A 22,288-nucleotide genomic window follows, 5' to 3' on the forward strand; every position below is an offset into this window, starting at 1 on the left:
TGTTGAATTTTTTGCTGTTATTTTGTCGAGTTTTTGCATTTTGAAGTTTTTTATAGTATACAAACAGTTGTTTTCACAACTAATTTTATATTGGAGTTAGAAATTTTGTGATAAATTTATGTTATTTTAAGATAAATTTTGACGACGTACAAAGCTAACCTCATTGTGGACACAGTTGAATGCTTGTGTTTAAGGTTCCGCCAAAGTGAATAAAATATCAAAAAGAAAATATGTTATTGAATTTTTTTATAAATGGTTTATTTATTTATTAATCAATGATAATAAAATAATTTATTAAGCTTCTTTAAATGTAGCTGTAATGATGCACCAAAATTTTAAAGGAAAACTTAAATTTGACATTCTATTTATTTCATAACGTCAAATTTTATAATAACCCGTGATCGGAATAATATCCATTTGCCGTTGCATTCAGTAAATTTCCGACTTATTTCGTATGCTTTAAATGATGACGCACGGGTAAAGACTCGCGGACTCAACTGTACATACATACATACATACATACATACATACATACATACATACATACATACATACATACATACATACATACATACATACATACATACATACATACATACATACATACATACATATCCACAAACATTTTCCTTTTTTTAAATAAAAATTGACTCATATTTCTGAGCTCGGTAACTTTTGAAAGGTATAACCGATTTTCAAAATTAGACATGCGTTGGAAAGGTAATAATCAGTACTATTAGAAGCCGCAAAGGTCGGAGTTAAATTTTCGAAGTTTTTGGGAGTTTTGGGGACGAGAACGAAAAACAAACCCTAAATAGGAAGGGCCGTAAAATCCACACCCTTGGACCAAAATGGATGGCTGACATATGAATGGGTAAGTCTTTTCCTGAACTTTAAGATGGGAGTTGGCCCAATTTTCAATTCAGTCAGATTTAGAAAATCGAAAATTTCGTGTGTATATAGTGTCGCGTGTAGGGGGTGTAGGTGTGCGCCACTGGCGAGAACTGCCGTTCTCTGGTAATATTTTCGAGTTTTAGATAGTGTGATGCCTAGATACTTAAACTCCATCACTTGTTCCATTATCTGACCCTCCAGCTCTAATTTACATCTTATTGGATTTGCTGTTATAAACACGCATTTTATCTTTTTTGGGGAAATTGGCATGTTAAACTTTCTGGGGGTTATATTAAATTAATGAGTATGCGGTGTAAATCATTTTTACTTTGAGATATTAGTATTACATCGTGTGCATAGCAGATTATTTTAAGTTGTTTTTCTCCCATTTGGTATCATTTTTTAGTTATTACTTTTTTATTATTTCATCCATGATCATGTTGAACAATAAAGGATTCAGGGAATCCCCCTGTCTTATCCCATTGCCAGCTTCAATGGACCGTGACAGGCGTGACGTCAAATCAATGTTGGCTACTCTGGAATAATTGCCAAACAAAACAAAGATTCACACGTGGTGTTTGTTTTCGTTTTTATAATTGGATGAATATATTGCTTGTAGGATGTTTAATTTTTACAAAATGGTAGTGTGTTGGGTAACCGTGATTGTAATCAATGCTCATAGTATATTTTCCACCATATTTCCAAATAGGACTGGTTAAGAACCTGAAAAAACACAGTAAGTACTATTGTAGTGTGTAAATCCTTGATTTTGTGTAGGGACATTTATAAAATTAAAAGCAATATGATTGATATGACTAACAAGGATTGTGTCTTTAGAAAAAATGTGCAGATGCTTGGTAAAACAAAATAAAATTAAAAATGATTACACAAATCACGTGTATAATTCATTGACAGACGTCAAACATTTATTGATTTTTGATTTGTTTGGAAAAATATTTGACGTTTTGACGTCACACTATCACGGTCCATTGGGTCAGTTAGTTCGTCGTCTACTTTTACTTTTATTGTGTTGTTCTGGTAGATGTTTTCGATCGTTTTAATTATTGAATAATTAAAATATTGAATAATAATGAATAGCGTCCTTTAATTGACCATGTCAAATGTACCTCATTTTAAATATAACGTCGGTGCATGATCTTCCCGACCTAAAACCTTGTTTTACTTCTGCTAAAACCTTGGCTGTTCTTTTAATGCCGTGTTTAATGAGTTAATTCTTCTATAATTCTCCGGGTCCAATTTGTCTCCTTTTTTGAAAAGAGGTTTTAGGATACTTGATCTCCATTCTTGTGACATTCTGTTTTGTTCTATTATTTTTTGTATTAGTTTTAATGGTTCAAACTTGTATTTATTAAACAAAATCTGTTATAGGACTTGGTCAGATAGGGAGATAAGGACACTGCTTACCCAAATCTACGAGTTACCACTGAGTTATACAATTGTAGATCATTTTGAGGAAATATTGATGAACTGTTCAGAGCACAAACAATTTCCAGAAATCCATGCACCCTTATACGAGAGATATATAGACTCAAAATTGGTAAATTATTTCTTAATGCGATATTAATATGTAGTTTTTGTTAATTATAATAATTATAATAGTTATATTGTTATTGATTTGTATTTTTTTCAGCCGACAATTACGAAATATCTCATTGAAGATTGCCAACATCTATCAAATATTCTATTAGAACGGTTCGAAAAAGTGTTTCAATACAACTTTGAATTGGTTCCTAGCTCTGAGAATAAGTATGTGCATTTTACGATGTTGAACTCGAATATTAGTGATGTAGTTGGTAATTTGGATGAAATTAGAAGGAATAAAAGGTAAAGAAAACGAAGTTTCTTTATATTCTTAGTCAGTATCTTATGTTTTTTTTTGTAATATAAAAACTGCAGGTAGTTTTAGAACAAATTTCTGCAGTAGCATAACATTATCTGGTAGCATCGGAGGAGCGACACTATTTGAAGGGTACAGGGAAAAAAGGAGGAATGTCACTTTTGTTGAATTTTTCAGCAGAGCATTTTCAAAGTTATAAGACTAATATTATTGATATGTTTTGATATTATTTTTTTTTAAATCATATGTTTGAAAAATTTACTGTATACTCTATGGGAACACACGAAAACAATGTGTTTTCACTTATTTCTGCGTGATTCACAACTAGTTCAATCAACAGCCATTTTCTCGTGGGATTTTGAGAACCAAGGTCGATTTCCTGGAAAATTTGGATGTAGTAATTATAACCTTTGTCAAAATCTACCCTATGCTGAATTGCGCTTTTGCTTTGGGGGTAAAAACAACACCGTCTAGGGGATGAAATTTTTTTAATCAAAATAACTTAAGTATATAAATCGATAGAGTGACCAATTCTGAGTAAATATTGTTCTGTAATTTTTTTTGCAAAATTGACACTTTACAAATTCTTTGCGATTGAAACTGCATTTTTCATTGAAAAAACTCACGTTTTATAACCGTTTTTCATGAATAACTTAAAAAAGATTTAATTTTATAGAAAAAATAATTTAGAATGGATAGATCGTATCAATTATTCGCGGTGTGCAAGTACTTGGAAGGGAAACGAGAAACGACCGTGCGTGAGTCACGGAGAAATATTGCAACTATCTTAAATAATTCATATTGTCAATTGAAATTGTCAAATTGACGTATATTTCATACCTTCTGTCATTGAAGCAGAAAAATTATATATTGCTCCACAATATTGATATGATATGCAATTATTATATAAAGGTAAATTTAATTAATTGTATTTTGAGTGCAGTACTGCATTTTAATAACTAATTTTATTTACTACATACAATTGTTCACGTTTTCATAACATAACCTGAATCTTATTTTTTCTTATTACTATTTTTTGGACTATGGCCATGACAATTATCCAGTAACCAGGACTAATATAATTGGCCAATATAATTAAAAGTGCGAATAAAAGTACAGAGCGTAGAAATAGGGGTCGCTTTGCCGAACTTGCACGGTCCCAATACCTAAATAAAGTTAATTTCAAGTGAGAAGTTATTCATTTCTATTAGGATTGTAACGACGAGGGTTTAATTTTTACATTTAAAAAAAGCAGAGAGCGACTTTATTTTCGTCGTAAGTCGGTCAGTTCTTATTTTCTTTATGCAAAAACTTTTGTCAGAGCTTATTTGAAACATTTTTTAATTGACTTTAAAAGATGTCTCCTAAGTTTTTCCAAAAACTTGCATCACATTCGAGTTATTTGAGATTAAAGGTTCTCCATTTCGATGTTCTTCGAAAATAACCATCCTTTAAAGAGCATAAACTCAGTCGTTATTGGGTTTACCTAGGTCTTTACGACGCGAATCATTTTGTTTTTTATTAGCAACAATTTTGTTCTTAATGATTTTTTCTATAAAATTAAATTTTTGAAGTTCTACTTCTTTAGGGGCGATTGGGAGTGAATTTTTATTATCCTGGGCGCATGCGCACACAGGCAGTATGGAGTTCGTTGCTAAATCCAAAGAATATATTTACTTTCCGTCTATATTCTTTGCTAAATCTTTCAAGTTATGTATGTATCAGTGCAATAATGGTGTGGAAAAAATATATTGCTGTTTTTAGTAAATATATTTATTATAATTTTTGTGTCTGTGGATTTGTCTTGCTCGGGAAAGTAAGATAATATTATGTAAGTATTATTAAAACATTTTTATTTTTATACTTCACTTGATTAATTTGCCATCGTGATTGAAATTATGTCTGAGAAGTGATGTAAACAAAGCCGTGGTATCTTATTGGTAGAGCATTCGACTAGAGATCGAGAGGTCCCGCTTTCAAATCCGGTTAGTTCATATTTCTTCTTTTTTTTTTAATTTTAGGTATTGTTCTAATAAAAAATTTTTGTAAGTGCTAAGTATTAAAATTAGTTTAATATTTAAATAAAATACAAATAAAAGTATACTTATTTCGTTGAAATCATATAATAGAAGTATAACTTCTTACGTGCGTACAAAGTACACACACATTCTTTTTTTTTAGTTATTCTTGAAAAACAGTTATAAAACGTGAATTTTTTCAATGAAAAATGCATAGTTTCAATCGCAAAAAACTTGGAAAGTGTCAATTATGCTAAAAAATTGTATAGAACAAAATTTACTCAGAACTGACTCTAATCTAATTGACTAAGAAGTTACTCTATCGATTTCCATAGTTATTTTGATTAAAACAATTTCATCCTTTAGAATGGGGTTGTTTTCACCCCCAGGGCAGAAGCGCAGTTCGGCATAGGGTAGATTTTATAGAAGAGTGTCAACAGCTTAAACCCAAATTTTCATTAAAATCGGTGTTGATTCTCGAAATTCCACGGTTTTACAGTTTTTTACCGCTGATGAGTGGTCTAAACTGACATTCCCCCTAATTAACCGGTAACGCCGTGACATTCCCCCTTCTTCTCCTGTATAGGTATTTTATTATTAGTGTTATCTCACGATACAACCCATTTTTAACCAGTGTTATTTACGTATACCTAGTAAAGTACAGAGTATAACCTATCTAATGAATTATTAAAACAAAAAATGAAAATTTCTGACATTCCCTCTTGTTCCCTGTACCCTTCATTTACGAAATAAACAATGATGAAAATGATTATGACAAATAACCGGATATTATGTTAGAATAAACAGAAGATGCTATAAAGAAAATAGCACAGAAGAAGTATCTTAAAAATATGAGGAAGACTGTTTTAAAAGTCATACACTACTTACGTCAACTAATGTACAACCATGAAATGGTCTACTGACTGGATAAACTTAATAATTGTTTCTTTGGATAAAAAAGACCCCACCACAGGATGTAATAACCATACACTAATTTCATTGATAACACATCCACCTAAAATCCTTCTACAGATAATACACAATAGGTTAGTCAATATACCGCCCGCCAAATAACTCATGAACAAGCTGGATTAATATGAACGTCTCTAATTACCTAGTTAAAATCCAAAAATTTTTTTATGAAAACAATAGAGAAATCATGAGATTGGAAAACATCTCGAGGTGGAAAAGTAGATTCGGCACAACACAAGGCTGCATATGATCATCAAGGTAATTTAACCTATAGACTGAACACATATTTTATACGCCAGTCAATGAGAGCAAGAACAGGAATTCTATTACCTCTGAAGGAGGTAATAGAGGAATTACCTCCGAATTCTATCCTACTTCATGGATTTTAATAAAATTTTGGGAATAGCCTCTACTTATCTCATAATTCAAAGTCTACCCTATATACTATGGCGCTTTTGTCTTTGGGACGGTTCCCACCCTTTCAAGGGGGTGGAAAATTTTTTTGGTCAAAATAACCACGGAATTGACGAGAGAATCTAATTCTAACCAACTGTTCTATAATTTTTTTTTTTGAAAACTCGATACTTTTTGTGTTATTCGTGGTTGAAAATTGGCCATTTTCATTGAAAAATGACACCTTTCCGGACGTTTTTTTGCAAATACCTCAAAAACTTTGCATGTTACAAAAAAAATATATATATAAATCATTTTTGTTGCTTATAAAAAAAACAAAGAGATTCGTTCCTTCATAAATCTTCTAGTTGTAATACAAAAGAGATATGGTAGGTGAAAAGAGTTTGTTTTTTGGTGCATGCCCAAAAAAATTATAGAACAGTTTTTGCTTAGAAGTAGATTATCTAGCCAATTCCGTGGTTATTTTGACCAAAAAATTTTCCACCTCCTTGAAGGGGTATGAACCGCCCCCAAGATAAAAAGCGCCATAGTATATAGGGTAGACTTCGTTTCTTGAGCTATTTCTTACTTACTGTGAAAATATCAAGTAAATCGATGTAGTAGGATGGAATTCGGTGCCCAATACTCTCATTGACTGCCCTAATAATGATACTTGTTCTAAATGAGAGGGAAGGATTTCCGTAGGTGGAGTCAGGGTATCCATACTTCGCTTTACCGATGACACATTGTTCAGAGCTTTGCGTTGATACTCGACAAACTAAAAAAAGTTAGCGGGGAATATGGACTACGAATTAATAAAAAATAAGACAAGTAAAAATAAGATACGTAATTATTGTCGCTAGAACCAAAAACAGGGTGCAAATTCAGAACTTTGCTGGATATGAAATGGTTCACAATTTTATTTATTTAGACAGTACCTAGTCTCGTTAACAATTGGAGTTGTGAACAGGAATTAGAATTAGACGACGTATATAGATGGACAGAACCGCTTTGCCAATCCTCACGAAAATATGGAAAAGCTAATCTTGTACGAACATTGGTTTTTCCAATACTAAGCTATGCCTCTGAAACGTGGATGTTCCCACAGTAGATAGGAAAAGAATCGATGCAGTTGAGATGTGTTGGAGGAGAATGCTTCGATTGTCTTGAACAGGCAGAGAAGTAAATATATCTGTTCGTGGGGAGGTTAACAATCCACCACGTCTCTCCAGATTAGTTTTTCTTAATAATAGAGAGATGTCGCAAATGCATTTTTACCGCACGCTAATAGCGGAATACGCTATTTTGACATGTACACAAGCGCAGAGTGAATGTTACGCTAGTACCGGATAACGTGTCCCGTTATTTAGGTTGAAATAAGGGACAGTAATAACGTTAACGCTAATTTGACATTTAGTATGAAACAAAAATAATTTATAGAATATATAATATAGCTCAACAGGCCTTAAAGGCCCATGGCTTGGAATTTCTCCACGGTTTTTCTCCATTTTCTCCTGTCCATGGCCGCAGTTCTCCAATTTGATATCCCGATTGTTTGCAGGTCTTCCTTACATGCTTCTAGCCACTTTTTCCTGGGTTGTCCTCTTCTCCTCTTTCCTTCCTCTCTCAGCAGCGAGTCCTTTGCCCACCTTCCGTCAGCCATTCTCGCAAGATGACCTAACCAACTTAGTCTCTTTGTTCTGACCATCTGGCTTATTTCTGGTTTCCGGTACAGCTCTCTGATCTCTGCATTTGTTCGTCTCCTCCAAACGTCTTCATCGTTTTTTACTCCCCCGAATATCTTCCTTAGGACACTCCGCTCCCGTAAAGAACTGTGGGCTGGATCACTGTTCGATAGAGTCTTAATTTTGCCTCTCTGGAGATGTTTTTGGCTCTTAGTAGTTTGTGTAGGGCTCCGACTGTCTTTCTTCCTCTCGGGATTCTTTTTTCAATTTCCTGGCTTTCTTCCCCTTTACTTGTTAGCGTTACTCCTAGATACTCAAACTCCGTCACCTTTTTGAAGCAATACTCTTTATTCTCGTTGTTTGTGGTAGTTTTCAGTTGTGTGTCTTCATCTGAGGTCTGTCCCATTTCCATCTACTTTGTTTTTTGCTCATTAATTCTCAGTCCATACTGCTTAACCTTTACTTCAAAGAGTTTGAAAATTCTCAGCAGTTCCCTTTCCGTTCTTGCCATTAGCACTACATCGTCCGCAAAGGCCAGAACCTGGTTTCTGTTGTCAAAGATCATACCTTTCTTTCGTATTCCACTTTCTCTCAATATTGCCTCCAACAAGAAATTGAAAAGTACTGTGGACAGCGGATCTCCCTGCTTTAATCCCCTTTTAACTTCAAATTTTCCAGATAGGCTTCCTTCTATCCTTACTCTGTTGTTGGTCTTCACTAAGGTCATTTTTACGAGTCTGATCATCTTTTCCGGAATTCAAAGTACTCTTAGGGCCTGGTACAAACGCCTTCTTATCACAGAATCGTAAGCTTGTTTATATTTATAGAATACCAATTTTATAAACCAAAAACTGTGTGATACTGTGAATCATCTTGTTTCCTGTGTTGAGAAACACGTGTGTTCTTATTTTGTCTACAATAGGTATACTACTGTTTGTGCTTAGGATATTTAGCCCCGTAAATGAACGGGAAATTCGGCGATACCGTGTAATTTTCAGGGGCAACTCCGAATTGCATGAAAATTTGGATTTAGGTTCTACTTACCCTCCACTTTAAAGTTGAAATTGTACCGTTGGTTGCTTTTACTTGGGGGGTGACAGTCTGAAAAAACATACGTTCAAGATAAGACCGGAAATGGATAAATTGACTGATTTTAAGCAACTTTTGTTCTATAGAGATTTTTACGTAAGTCAATACTTTTCGAGTTATTTGCCATTGAAAATGTTGATTTTTCGACAAAAAAACTACGTTTTCAGACGGTTTTTCGCAAATAACTCAAAAAGTAAATACTTTATCGAAACAAATATCCTTAGCAAAAGTGTAGCTTATAAAGAGCCCAAAAAAATGGTGTATCAGTAAACTCTATCAATCAAATAAAAACAAAGTTGTAGCTCATGAAAAATACGTTCTTATTCGTCTAATTCCAAATCAAATATTTCAAGGTGAAATCACCGAAAAATTAAGCACTTTTCAGAAAAAACTCATTTAAACTTTTTTAAAGCGTTTATAAAAAGCTTTGTTTTAATTGTTAATAAAAGTTTTAGCATTAAAAATAAGCGAGTTACGCTCAAAATAAAGTTGGCCCTCTTTTTTTTTTTGTAAAAAATCATAAAAATCTCGCCGTGTTTAGCTCCCCAAATGAAATTATTCGCTACCGCTTTACAAACAATCTACTTACCTATTTATTTTTTATATGATCTGTCAGTCTCACCGGTTTAAAGTGTTTATTTTTGAAAGGGTTATAATTTAGAAAGCTTGAATGGGTCAGTAATCACGAGTGTATGTAAATTTTGAACAGCCATATCTTAACCAATTTTTGTCTTACGGAGAAACAAAATGAAACTAGCATATTTATAATAGCAAAACCTACATTTTTTTACTCTTTAAGATTTTTCTTATCACTAATACTTTTTAAGTTATTTTGAAAAAATCAAATTTTTCAGAAATTTTTAGAATTTTTTTTTAATATAAAACCAAATGTTTTCAAAAATAAGCACTTCAAACAAATCAAACTTACAGATCATATAAACAATACACATACAGTTAAAATAAATGGTAAAGCCAAACGATTAATTTCATTTAGGGTGCTAAATAGAGGGAGGATTTTACGATTTTTTTTACCAAAAAAAAGGGGCCAACTTTTTTTTCCAGTGTAACTCGTTTATTTTTGATGGTGTAAATTTTTGTAGAAAACAATTAATAAGCTTTTTTTCGATACTTTAAAAATGTTAATAAGGTTTTCCCGAAAAACGCTTCTTTCTTCGGTGATTTCGTGTTGAAATATTCGATTTGGAATTAGACGAATAAGAACGTATTTTTTATGAGCTACAACTTTGCTTCTGCTCAATTTGTAGACTTTACGTTACACCATTTTTTTCGTTTTTTTATAGGCTACACTTTTGCTAAAAATATTTTTTTCGATAAAATATTTACTTTTTGAGTTATTTGGGAAAAACGGTCTGAAAACGTAGTTTTTTTTGTCGAAAAATCAACATTTTAAATCGCGAATAACTCGAAAAGTATTGAGTTACTTAAAAAACTTTATAGAACAAAGGTGCTTAAAATAAGTAAATTTATCCATTTCCGGCCTCATTTTAAACTCGCGTTTTTCACCCCCCGAGAAGGGGTAAATGTCATCCCCAAGTAAAAGCAACCAACGGCACAAATTCAACTTTGAAGTGGAAGGTAAGTAGAACCTAAATCCAAATTTTCATGCAATTCGGAGTTGCCCCTGGAAATTACACTCCAAAACGGTCATTTATTGGGCTAATTAGTTATTCAGATATTTTATATTATTTTTATACTGACTATTTATATTTATTGTTGGTTAAATCATTAAAATTAAAATGCATGTCAACATGCTCAATATCCAAATTAATTTTTCAATAAAAAACACATTTACAGTATTCTTCCAACATTAATTTGAAGGTTACATTTTAATCCCAAACGTCGCGTCGGCGTCGGTTGTCATAATAACGTTAAACCCCGCCCCAAAACATTTGCGATAACTCTCCTGATGCCTATGTTGAAATTTACGTCTTGACACGGTATTAACGTTTGCCTTTGCGATATCTCTCTAATGTTAACATTCTTCAAACATATAACACGTGCCAATAATATGGAGAGACTAGCAGTCTATGTAAATCCGGAGGGAAGTAGAAGTTGAGGACGATCACCAAACTGATGGACTGATACAGTCAAAACATTACTAAACACGATCTTCGTCAATGCGGTACGTGCAGCTCAAAAAATAGATAGATAGAGGGCATCACCAAAAGAGTAATACGATCCCTGGAAGGACCGGAACGCTGATAATCATCTGTTGAGATATACAGATAAGAAGAAGTAGTAGTTACAGCATGCTAGTCAAAGTACACTTATACTTATACTCTTTTAGACACGGGCAAAATCATTTTACATCATTAAAGAATTGTATGTTCAAGTTATGTCAAGATTGCGTATGGATATTGCAATGAGAAGGAAACGGTCCAATTTTTGGGCTTATTCATTACGGTAATGCGCAAGTACAAGCATCAAATATTGTGTAACAGTTTTGCCAAAACAAGATTACACAACTCAGCCAGTCTCCGTTTAGTCCTGACACAGGTTTATATTACAGAGATGATCCAAAATAAAGCGATGATAGAATTCAAAGCCCTTACAAAAATATAATTATAGAACGGCTACAATGACTTATATTTATAGCACCAATGAGAGCATGTTGTCAAATACGAATTACTTTGAATGTCACGAGCTGGATGACGAAGATCAAAACATTAAAAAATTTCGGAGGTTATATGTTGGGACAAATTCATCTAGATTTGCACCAAATACAAATTAATGATTTATCCTTTGTTTTCTTTTTAGGAAATTTGTATGTTTAAATGACAATCTGGACGAATCCAAATCGTCAGAAAATGAACTAGTCAGAGCCATACTATACGACTTCTACCTCTCATTGTTTCCACGACCCAGCAAATTTGAACTGCCGCAAGAATTGAGGAACAAGTTTTTGTATATGGAGGAATTGAAAACGTGGAAACATAACGGAAGTCTAGTTAGGTTAGCTTTATACAGCTTTTTATTTGTGATATTATGTTTTACCGTTTATAATAACTGTAAGAAGAAGTGTTGCCAAATAGTCAATAAAATTTTTTGTTAAAAGTTTGTTTTTCTATGACGGTTTAGAACATTAAATCTGAATTCAAAGATGCTAATATGTACCTAATGCAAGAGCATAATGAAAATATTGGAAGCAAGAAATGAAATTTAAGTAAATTGGACAACGAAGCAAATCTGACAGACCATAAAAATGCATAGAGAAGGAATTAAAAAGAAATGAAAATAAACTAGATGTGGAAGGTCGATGGCAAATAGCAACAGTATACTAAAAGCGACCGAGCAGGTAATAGGAGAACAGGAGAAGCATTGAAACGCAGAGTGGTTTGACACTGAATGTTTTAACGATTCAAAAATCTTTAATATTTTTTAATTCCGTTTAATTCAGAAAGCAGTAACTTTCATGCGACCCTGTACATCATAAAATTTTTGTATGGTTTTTGGAACCATAAACCATAAAGGTTTTACATTTTAATTAAAACATTCGAACGAAAATATAAACATTTTAAACCTTTCAGTGAAAAACACTTTGGGTATTTGTCGCTGAGAAGCGAAAGTTAAATCAAATTGCCGGTTAAGTGTTTTGTTTTACCGGGAAAAGATCATCCATCGGTGAGAAACATTTTTCATTCCGAGTTTACTATCTTGCGGAATTAAGTGGAGTTCTGATTTTAAGGGTCCGCCGCTTCCAAGGCGATGACTTACACTGATATTGTGTAAAGCTGACTTTTTGAATGCGAAAAAACAATTTTTCCACGACCAACGGCGAAAAAGTGATTCCAATTGTTTATAAACAAAAACTGCAATGTTTTGTCAATTAAGTTTTGCAATGTCAATTTTTTTTTTATTTAAAAAAGACAAAGTCGCATCCACCCGAAGGTTATTAGCGACATTTCTGTAACATTTGTAACAATATTAAATCAAAAATTGGTAAAAACTAATTACAACTTGTAAACAATTAAACCTTTGGAGCAATAATTGGATTCCACGCACTAACACTTTGAAATGAACTTTCAGATCGCTAGCGACACTCTCTTTCTGATACATAATAATTAGTGATAGCGTTAGGCGCACTAGTATTCTGCTTGTTCATATTTCCTTCTATGCCTATGTGGGATGGTATCCACAGGAAGTGGATTCTTCTGAAACTTTCTTGAGCTTCCATTAGTTCGGCCTTGATTCTTTTCTCAATGGGGTGTTTATGGTATATATTTTGCTATGCTAAGCTTTGACTATGCTAAGAGAGTCGGAAAGGACTAGACAACAAGGGAGGTTTTTAATATTTACACGTTTGATGGCTTTAAACAAACCAAAGAGCTCTGCAGTATATATGCTGGAATTTAGAGAAAGACGTTGGAGCATAGCAAGGCGATGGAAAAATCCATCAATATTCTTTTGAAGTAGAACCTTGAATCTTAATTGAGATGTGTCACTTTCCCAGTCCGATGCCAACTACCAAGATGTTTTTCCTTAAGGACGTGAATTTGCGTTTTATAGATCTTTTATTTAAATGGGGGTAAACTTCAGAGAGCATATCGATCAAGGCTGATAGGTCTGTGGTATATTCTTGAATCGTGGCTATAGGATCTGTTGATCCCGTGATATTCGTTAGGAGCATGTTATGTTGATCAAAGTTTAGAGGGAAAGGTATAGGGTGATTTTCTATGAAGTTTTTGGCAGGGTCAAGTAGGAGAGAAAATGAGCGTTCAGAAGTGCTTGCTGAACTAATTTTAGCTTTTTTAGATTTTGTTTGGACTTTAGGTGGTGGAAAAATGTTACGTTCTCTTGAAGATGGATCTGCTTCAGGTGAAATAATTTCATCAAAGTTACGTTTTGGTTGATTATATGACTGTCCTTATTTGATGCATCTACTTTGTTCGGTATCTCCGGGACATTAGAAATAGACATTTGTTCACACTGAGAAGGGTTTGTATCATTGGGTGCTTGCGAAGATATATTTGTTGCGCTGGATACCGATGCTTCATTGTTTTGGTTGGGGTTTAGTTGAGCTAGTAGTTCGGTGCACTGTGGTGCAATGTGACCTGGCTTCTTGCATCTAAAGCAAACTAAACTGTCTTGAGAAATGAATATTCTATATATCGTGTTGTCAAAAACAAGAGTAAATGACTCTGGTAGTGTTAGTCGACTGATATAGATTTGTCTTCGAAAACTAAGGATGTGATTGTACTCAGGCATAGAAGCACTAATTTTGAGGAATGTCATGGGGGAGACGGGAACTATGCCGATTTATTGTAACTCATTGATTAGCAAGTCGTGCGGTATTGAAGGACATACGCCGGAGAACACAAGTCGTTCCGCTGGTGTAACTTACCTTCTTGCTCTGACAATTTCACCTTGTATTTCTATTTGACCATGATTATTCATAAAATCATCCACTATTTGTTTATTGGATAAATACATACATATGCGATTAGATAATCTAGAAGAGAAGATTATATTTTTCGGTTGAATTATATTTCCAAGTGGGAGAAGGTAGTCTTGAAGTTTGGTGTTTTCTAAGGCACTAAGATAATTGCTTGGGACTTTAAAGGAAATTGCACTCTCGACGCTGCCAAAGAGTATGACTGTGATGCGTTTATTTGACTTTGATGTTCTTGTATTGTAGAACTGTTGTGTGATTCCATGTTTGAATTCATTTCGATAAACGTTAAGTGAAAAGTAAGTCCGACCCTGTACACCTGCTAAAACAGGTATATCAGTCTTTACTAAAAGCGGTTATTTTGCTGGTAAAACTGGATTTGTTTATTGACAAAAATAACAAATAATTGCAATTTGCTGACTTTAATGGTAATTTAACTAGATATTATGTAAAGAGTTTGTACACTTACAGTTTATTTCAATATCACTGGGATTCACAATTTATAACTTATATTAAACTTTGTTAATATTAAAAATATTCGGAGCCCACATTGAATACAACATTATAGTTATCGATCAATGTCGAAAATTGTTATTGTTATTTCTCACTTCTTTTAAATTCTCATAGAATAACGCTTTATTTTGCTTATGCTACCCATAATGATATTGTAAGTTAATGCTTTTTTGACTAAAATAATTGATGAATCAAACTTAAATTGGATCCCTATAACACTGTAAGGCCTTCCACGCAATATCAATGTTGTAGGTTTATTTTGACAATAGTTGTTAACGTTTACTAAAACTGAAAAATTTCTTAAAATTTTTTTAGGTTTTTAAATGTTTATAAGCAACAAATCAGTAGATACCTCTAAATCCATTCAACAGGCTTTACTTTTTATTTGTAGACGAAAGTTGGTTGTTTTTGGTACATAAACCAATACTATTTTTAGAAATACATAATTGAATAGGAACATTTTAAATACTTATTAATCATAAATATTTATATTTTGCAATAAAAATATCCTAAAATATTACTAAACAATATAAAATAAAAAAATTGTTTAAAAAATAACATGGTTTATTTAACAATTTATTTATTTAAATATTGCATACCTATTCGTAATTTACGCAAAAAGTACATAAACATTAAAAACGAAACGTCGAAATTCATAAACAAAAACCAGATATACCTATCCTGTATATAACAGATCATTCCCCAACGGGCAACCGTGATGATCCTAAGGGGAGAGGGGGGTTACAACCACTGGAGGGTATGGATAGTAATAGCCCGGGAGGTAGTGTCAAATTTGACCGGAGCATTTTAGCATGGCTGTTTTTTTATTTAGTCAGGTGTTCCAAAGCTTGTTAACAAATGATGTGTCAGCTGGCCCAAAACTGGGGCATAAAATAAAAAAAGACCAGGAAAAGTAATAATAAAAATACCGTAAAATTGGGTGTAGTTGACCGTTTTTCAATGTCAACTAAAGATATTTTCTAGATAACAAAATAAAATGTATCATATTTTTGCAAAATATGTGTATAGGTCTTAACTTTAATTTTAGTAGAAAAAACAACGGGCATTTTAAAAAACCAAACTTAGAAAAAATAAATTTCTTCTTTGGTCACCCCAAACGGGGTGAAGTTGACTGTCTATGGTTTTACTTAATAAAAATGATTTTTAGTTAACTGGGGTGAAGATAAACACACTACAATGATTTTAAATTATAATAAAATTTTAATCAACTTTTTTTATTACATAAAGAGAGTTACTTATTTAAAATTATACGCAGACAAATCCAAAACAAAACACAGCTCGCCTCTTCGGCAAATTTTTGGCGCATTTAATACTTTTTTATGTTACTTTGTAACGGTACGAAGGTCACTAGTATTTTCGAATCACTGACATGATCACATCACCCCTTAATTTTTTTGTGTTAAGACCGTATTTATATTACGACCATTGTATAAGCATTCTGTCTAATCGTATAATTCGTATTCCGAAGCCGCGAATTGTCTCATGATTTATATCTGAAGTGGGATGTTTACATGAATATTTCTTAAGTTTCTCACAGACGTATGGTATTGCGTAATTCTTTTTTTTTTTTCACATTGCAATGTATTTTTTTTTTTGTTTCTCATAATATTGGATCGATCGTCAGATATTGTGTTGTTCATCTAACTTTTCTCAGGAATTTGACGTAGATATCGTAAGTGCCTCAAATTGTTTATATTCTACAGAGGAGGCGGCATTGCTTCAAAGAGGTTTAATAACTTTTCGAGACGAGAGTCTGAATTTTGTTTATCTTAGAGATAAGTGGTTCAGAGAAAGAGCTATGAGAGAGTTCAGCGAGGCCAGATGTTGTTTGAGCTGATTCAGCTATTTTGATGGGAAAAGTTCAACCCAAGGTGACGCTAAACCCATGAGTTTATGAATTTTTGATTGGCTCAGAAACATGCATGGTGTCGAATTGGAGGTTTGACGGAGAATAATTTTGTTTTTTTATTGGTCAAGATTTTCATTAGTAGAGAGTCTTACTGTTCTTACGATGTCAGTTGGACCAGTATAAAAACAAAATTCGACACCGATTGTCGGCACCGTTTGTAAAACATAGGCGGCGCAATAGAAATTAATGAGTAAACTTTTATTTTTAAATTATGGTTCAATATTTGTTAAACAGTAATAATGTTGTTAATTGTTCACATTTCTTTATGAAATTGACACCAAAGATAATTAAAAATACATAATACAAATGAAATTTAACGTGCTTATTAATTTGAGAACTAAAGAAATAAGACTACACTTTGAATATACACATAAAATACATGAAAACGAACAATTCCTCTTCCAGTCGAATTGTCTAATTCATGACTAATGAAGAGATCACTTTTACTACTGTATAGTATTTTTACTACAAAAGCGATATTACGTAGGTCAAAATTTTTGACGTAAGAGAACTGTCAAAACATTAGAATGTGACTCTTCATTATATCCATGTTTATAATAAACATGGCAATAATGAAAATTCACATTCTAATGTTTTGACAGTTCTCTTACGTCAAAAATTTTGACCTACGTAATATCGCTTTTGTAGTAAAAATACTATACATAGGACATATTTTTGACAAGTTGAAATATATCACTATCCGTGTGTTCAGAACTTGAGTCGACACTTGTCGTGTTTATAACTACCACACCAATATTGGAAAAGAAGTGAAAGGCGCAATTTACACAACAGTTATCAGACCAATAATGACATAAATACGCGGCAGAAACACGACTTGATACAGAAAGGACAGAAAGAATGCTAGAAACAGCAGAGATGAAAATACTTTGAAAAATCGATGGGATATGGGAAGAGGTAGAAGTGCAGATATACGACATATATGCAAGGTGGACAACATCAATAACTGGGTAAAAAGCAGAAGAGTATAATGGAACAACTACATGAGCCAAATGACAAAAAACAAAGTAGTAAGGACGGCGAGAGACGGTTCCCCAATAGGAAGACGATCAGTTAGGTCTGTATCCCGCGTATGAAAAAAAAAGTTGATTAATAGTAAGCTGAAAATTTGTTAATAGCTTAAACGGTGTCTAGTCGGATAAACTGTGATATATGAGAACACTGTAACAGGGGCAGTTTTAATTGTGGTTAAAAATTTGGAACGGTCAGACTTAAACTCTCCGAACAGAGATTAAACTCTCATGCAAAAATCAGACTGCTATTTATCAGCTGTCATAATTCCTGTCATTTGACATATTCTACATGTTCCACTCATTAAAACGCCCATTTGATGATAAATAGTAGGCTGATTTTTGCATGAGAGTTTAATCTCTGTTCGGAGAGTTTAAGTCTGTTCTGTCGGACAAAATACATGTGCCGTTTTCGTGGTCTGGCCGTTCCAAATTTTTAACCTGTTCCACAATTAAAACTTCCCCTATTCCAGTGTTCCCATATATCAAAGTTTCTCCAACTACACACCCTTAAGCTATTCAAAAATTTTCAGCTTGCTATTAATCAACTTTTTTTTCATACGCGGGATCCAAAACTAAGTGGGAAGACCACGAAAACGATAGAATGACAACTTACTGGAGCCACATTGAAAAACAGACAGTCATGTCTACACAAGAAGAAGAAGAAGGAAAAGAAGAAGAAGACATTAATATTGGTGACAAAGCAAGATAATATTTTTATTTTACTTGAACATGAGCTACACAATTTTTCCAAATGTCACTTTTGACTTGTAAGTATATATTATATTGTATTAAAACAGAAAATAGCAAATTGACGTCATTAAAATCTCGCATAATATATGGGACATCCTGTATAAACAATACAGTTTCTGTATAATACAATACAATAAAATTTAAAATTGATCATTAAAAGTATATAATACTTACAAATGCAATTTAATGTGCTTATTCATTTTTTAAGTACTAAAGAAATGAGACAAAAAATGTATTATAAAAATAAAATAATTGTAAGTTATGACGACGACACTGTTTATTTAGGGTTTATATTGCTTGCCGCCTTTGAAACATGAGAAGGTATTTTGACCAGATAACGATATGATTTGAGCCTAAGCACTTCCGAACAATTTGACCAATTACTCTTCAGTATTGCCCAATAAGATACGTTAGAAAGTAGTAAGCCACACCCGCGTCCATGTGGACTAATACAAGGAGTGATCAATTTTGAAGCAAGCAAATGTTTATATGGTTTATCTTTATTTCTATGCTCTTCGTAGAATTATTGACCGGACCCCAAAAATGCTTCTGGTCCAACTGACATCGGAACAGTAAGTCTGTAGTTCGTCGTTGAATTGTTCATGGGAAAGATGGAATGATTTTTAAAAGGGGCGTTTGGTTTAGGAATCGTGTCTTGAATTGGGACGAGGAGAGTCAGTTACGTTAGAGCCGTCAAGAAGTCAAGTCTAGTTTGAGCCGTTAGGAAGTTCCAGTTTAGTTGGAGTATAGTGAAGTTTAAAATGTAGTTGCAAGTGTCTTCGGCCGGCTGGTAGCTTAGCAGCAGCCCGGCATACATGGCGGTTTACAGCGTGAACTTCGGCATTCTCGCTACTGTTAGGCGGATGTCGATATTATCATACCACTATTGGTATAATTTTTCCTACATGCAAGCAGGAGTTAGAAGTTTTCTTTTGTGCTACTAAGTTCAAAATTACAGTTAAATCGTAAAGTTTGCTTATATATCTCATTTTGATCCCGTTTAATATACGAAAGATTTATTGAGTTCTTCAAATTTTTGTCCGAGTAAATATATTTCATATAAGTAAGTCATATTTCATATAAGTAAGTCATATTTAAAAAAAAAAAATAAATTTGATGCTGAATTTTTCTATAAAATTTTTCTATAAACTATGGGAGTAACCTGATGTACTGTGGTTGTATCTATTCATATGTAACTCCACATTTAGTGGAGTGAATTGTGCCTTGGACTTAAAACCAACCAAGAAGATACAGGACTATGATGTACAAGGTATTATTTTTTCTATGTAAAACTTTTTATTTTTTTTTGTAATCATGATCTCTATTTGTAACACCGTAAGAGATCACCCTATATTTGCTTTCATTTAATAAAGTATTTTGTATATTTTATATTGACTGTTTTTTATTTAATTTTTGAGTTAGCTATCTTTTCTTTTAATATTTCTATTTTTTGTATATTTTTGGTTCCCATAAGGTAACCAGTGGCGCCCAGTATTTCGTTTCTTTTATTTGATATTCCTATTTGATTTTTCAATTTTTTTATTGCTAAGCTAATAAGAGCATATTAATAACATCTCGTTAAGAACCACCCCATATCTCTTCCGATTCTGAGCAACCGTGGACTTGTTCTCTAAATTGTGTAACACGTTACATCCTTATATGACATATCAACATCGTATCAAATTTTATTTCCCATTAATGTTTCACTGGCGCCCACCGTCGAGGCTTTGGCATTTGACGTGTTAATGTTTCAACTTAGAGGAACATTGTCTTCGTCAAGAATATCAGGCCATATAAAGTTTCCCAATTTTGAGAGTTTTAGGAAATTAACATTAGCTTCATCATCTTTAATCGCTGAAATTTCTCCTACAAAATGTTTAATATTCTTCTTAGTTTGATATTCTATTACAACCCATACATTTGCTTCTATATTATTAATGTGAAAGTATTCTGTTTCCTCAGCAATATTACTTTGAATGTCTGCAAGTTCATGGTCTTCTTATCCTTATAGGTAAGTACATCCTCGATATTTTACAAATTTATTGTCGATAAGTAGGTAATTATCTTTAAAAATATTTTACGCGCCAGCTCCCGTCAGCGTTTCAAACTACGAAACAATAAAGCAGCGTCGATTTAATGTAGGTCCTGCAAGTTTTGACCTGATGGACATCTTCACCCCGGCGGTCAACTTCGCTCCAAATTTAAGCGAAAAGTGCATAAGTTGACAAATTTGAAGATTGTAACGAAACTTAAAAATTGATTCAAAATTAGTAACTGGTATTTTTATCTACAGTTAATGATTCGTTGAAATATTACCAACAGTTGCCAATAATATTTTTAGTATAATGATTTTTATAACAAAGTTTAAGAATATTCATTTTCTTACAAACTAAGTTAATAATTTCGAAGCCGCTTTTTTGGTATATACAAGAAAAAACTCTTAATTTTTTCATAAAATATGTTCAACATACATTTACAATGAACAGAATTAGCATAAAATTTACTAATATTAATAAACAAAAAAATATGCATGTTGAAATCATTTTTGAACTTTTCAGTCAATTCACCCCAGCGATCAACTACACCCTATTTTACGGTAATTTTATAAAAAAAGAACTTTTTGTCATACCACGTTTTTATTATTTATAGGACACAATATAAAAGAGTATTATAAAAACAATTAATTTTCAAATCAAAATAATTTTAAAAACAAAAAGGATTTCCGATGCCGGGAATCGAACTCGAGCCTCCGGGGTGAAAGCCAGGTGTCCTATCCACTAGATCAGGGGTGGCCAACTTAATTGGACTCGATATCTACTGTCTGCCTTTCTAATTCTTGGCTGTCTACCGACAGTACCGACTAGGAATTTTTTAACTATAGGTACTGGCGAGCAGTAAAAATTTGGACATCTTGGTTATTAGTGCACCCTATGTAACGCACGGCTGAATCTTATGTTTGTGCGTCACAGTGTTGCCATGCCATTTCTTTCATAATTTCAATCAATGTTAAATGTACCTACAAGGATAATAGTATAAGAACGTTTACTTCTCCGTCATTATACTAGGTAGAATGACAAATGAGGTGTCAAATGAAAGCTTATAATCCAAGGATAGTACTACAAGTGAGAAATTAGACCTAGATTGACTGTTCCTCAAAAAATAAGCGTTATATTGGAGATTTCTAATGTCGACATTAAAAGTTGCACTATTTTTTTTTCTATAAAACATTTTGATCTAAAACTTACCAGAAAACTTCTTTGTACTCTCTACTTTCAAATAAACGTGATTAAGAAGCTAAACTTTAAACTTGGTTACACAACTTTTGCGATTAAACTTTGCAATGCACAAATCCGCACCTTTTTCTTTGAAAAATTCATAACCTTCATCATGATAAGAATAAAAACTTGAAGCAGGTACCTTGTACCTTTGTCTTCAGAAATGTTAGAGCTATATACTGTAAAAATTTCAGAAAAAAATATTAAAATAGAACAGAGTTTTAGGTTAAAATTGCGATTTTGACAATGTTCCCCCACATAAAATTCAAAATAAACCTCATTTTCGTTTTCAACACCCTCTAAAATATAAAGTATGAATAAAATTAGCCATTCACAAATATGTGTATAATATCACAAAAAATTGTAACGTGATAGTATGAAAAAATAGAGGATATGGCAACAGTGTTACAAGTGATGGTCGGATCCAATGCCAAAATCTACACAGACTTATTAGGGTGCACTAATAGCCA

General features: G+C 32.9%; 1 protein-coding gene across 1 annotated transcript in view; it reads left to right on the forward strand.

Moving 5' to 3' along the window:
* LOC114334078 (N-acetylglucosamine-1-phosphotransferase subunits alpha/beta) overlaps nt 1–11,984 on the forward strand; it is a 36,001-nt gene extending 24,017 nt beyond the window's left edge. Inside the window, exons 6-8 of the mRNA XM_028284093.2 lie at nt 2,284–2,452; nt 2,546–2,739; nt 11,688–11,984. Coding sequence (XP_028139894.2) covers nt 2,284–2,452; nt 2,546–2,739; nt 11,688–11,982 — 658 coding nt within the window. The 3' untranslated portion in view covers nt 11,983–11,984. The remainder of the gene's footprint in view (nt 1–2,283; nt 2,453–2,545; nt 2,740–11,687) is intronic.
* The last annotated feature ends 10,304 nt before the right edge of the window (nt 11,985–22,288 follow it).

The sequence above is a fragment of the Diabrotica virgifera genome, chromosome 3 (genome assembly GCF_917563875.1).
Source record: "Diabrotica virgifera virgifera chromosome 3, PGI_DIABVI_V3a".
Taxonomy (NCBI): Eukaryota; Metazoa; Arthropoda; class Insecta; order Coleoptera; family Chrysomelidae; genus Diabrotica; species Diabrotica virgifera.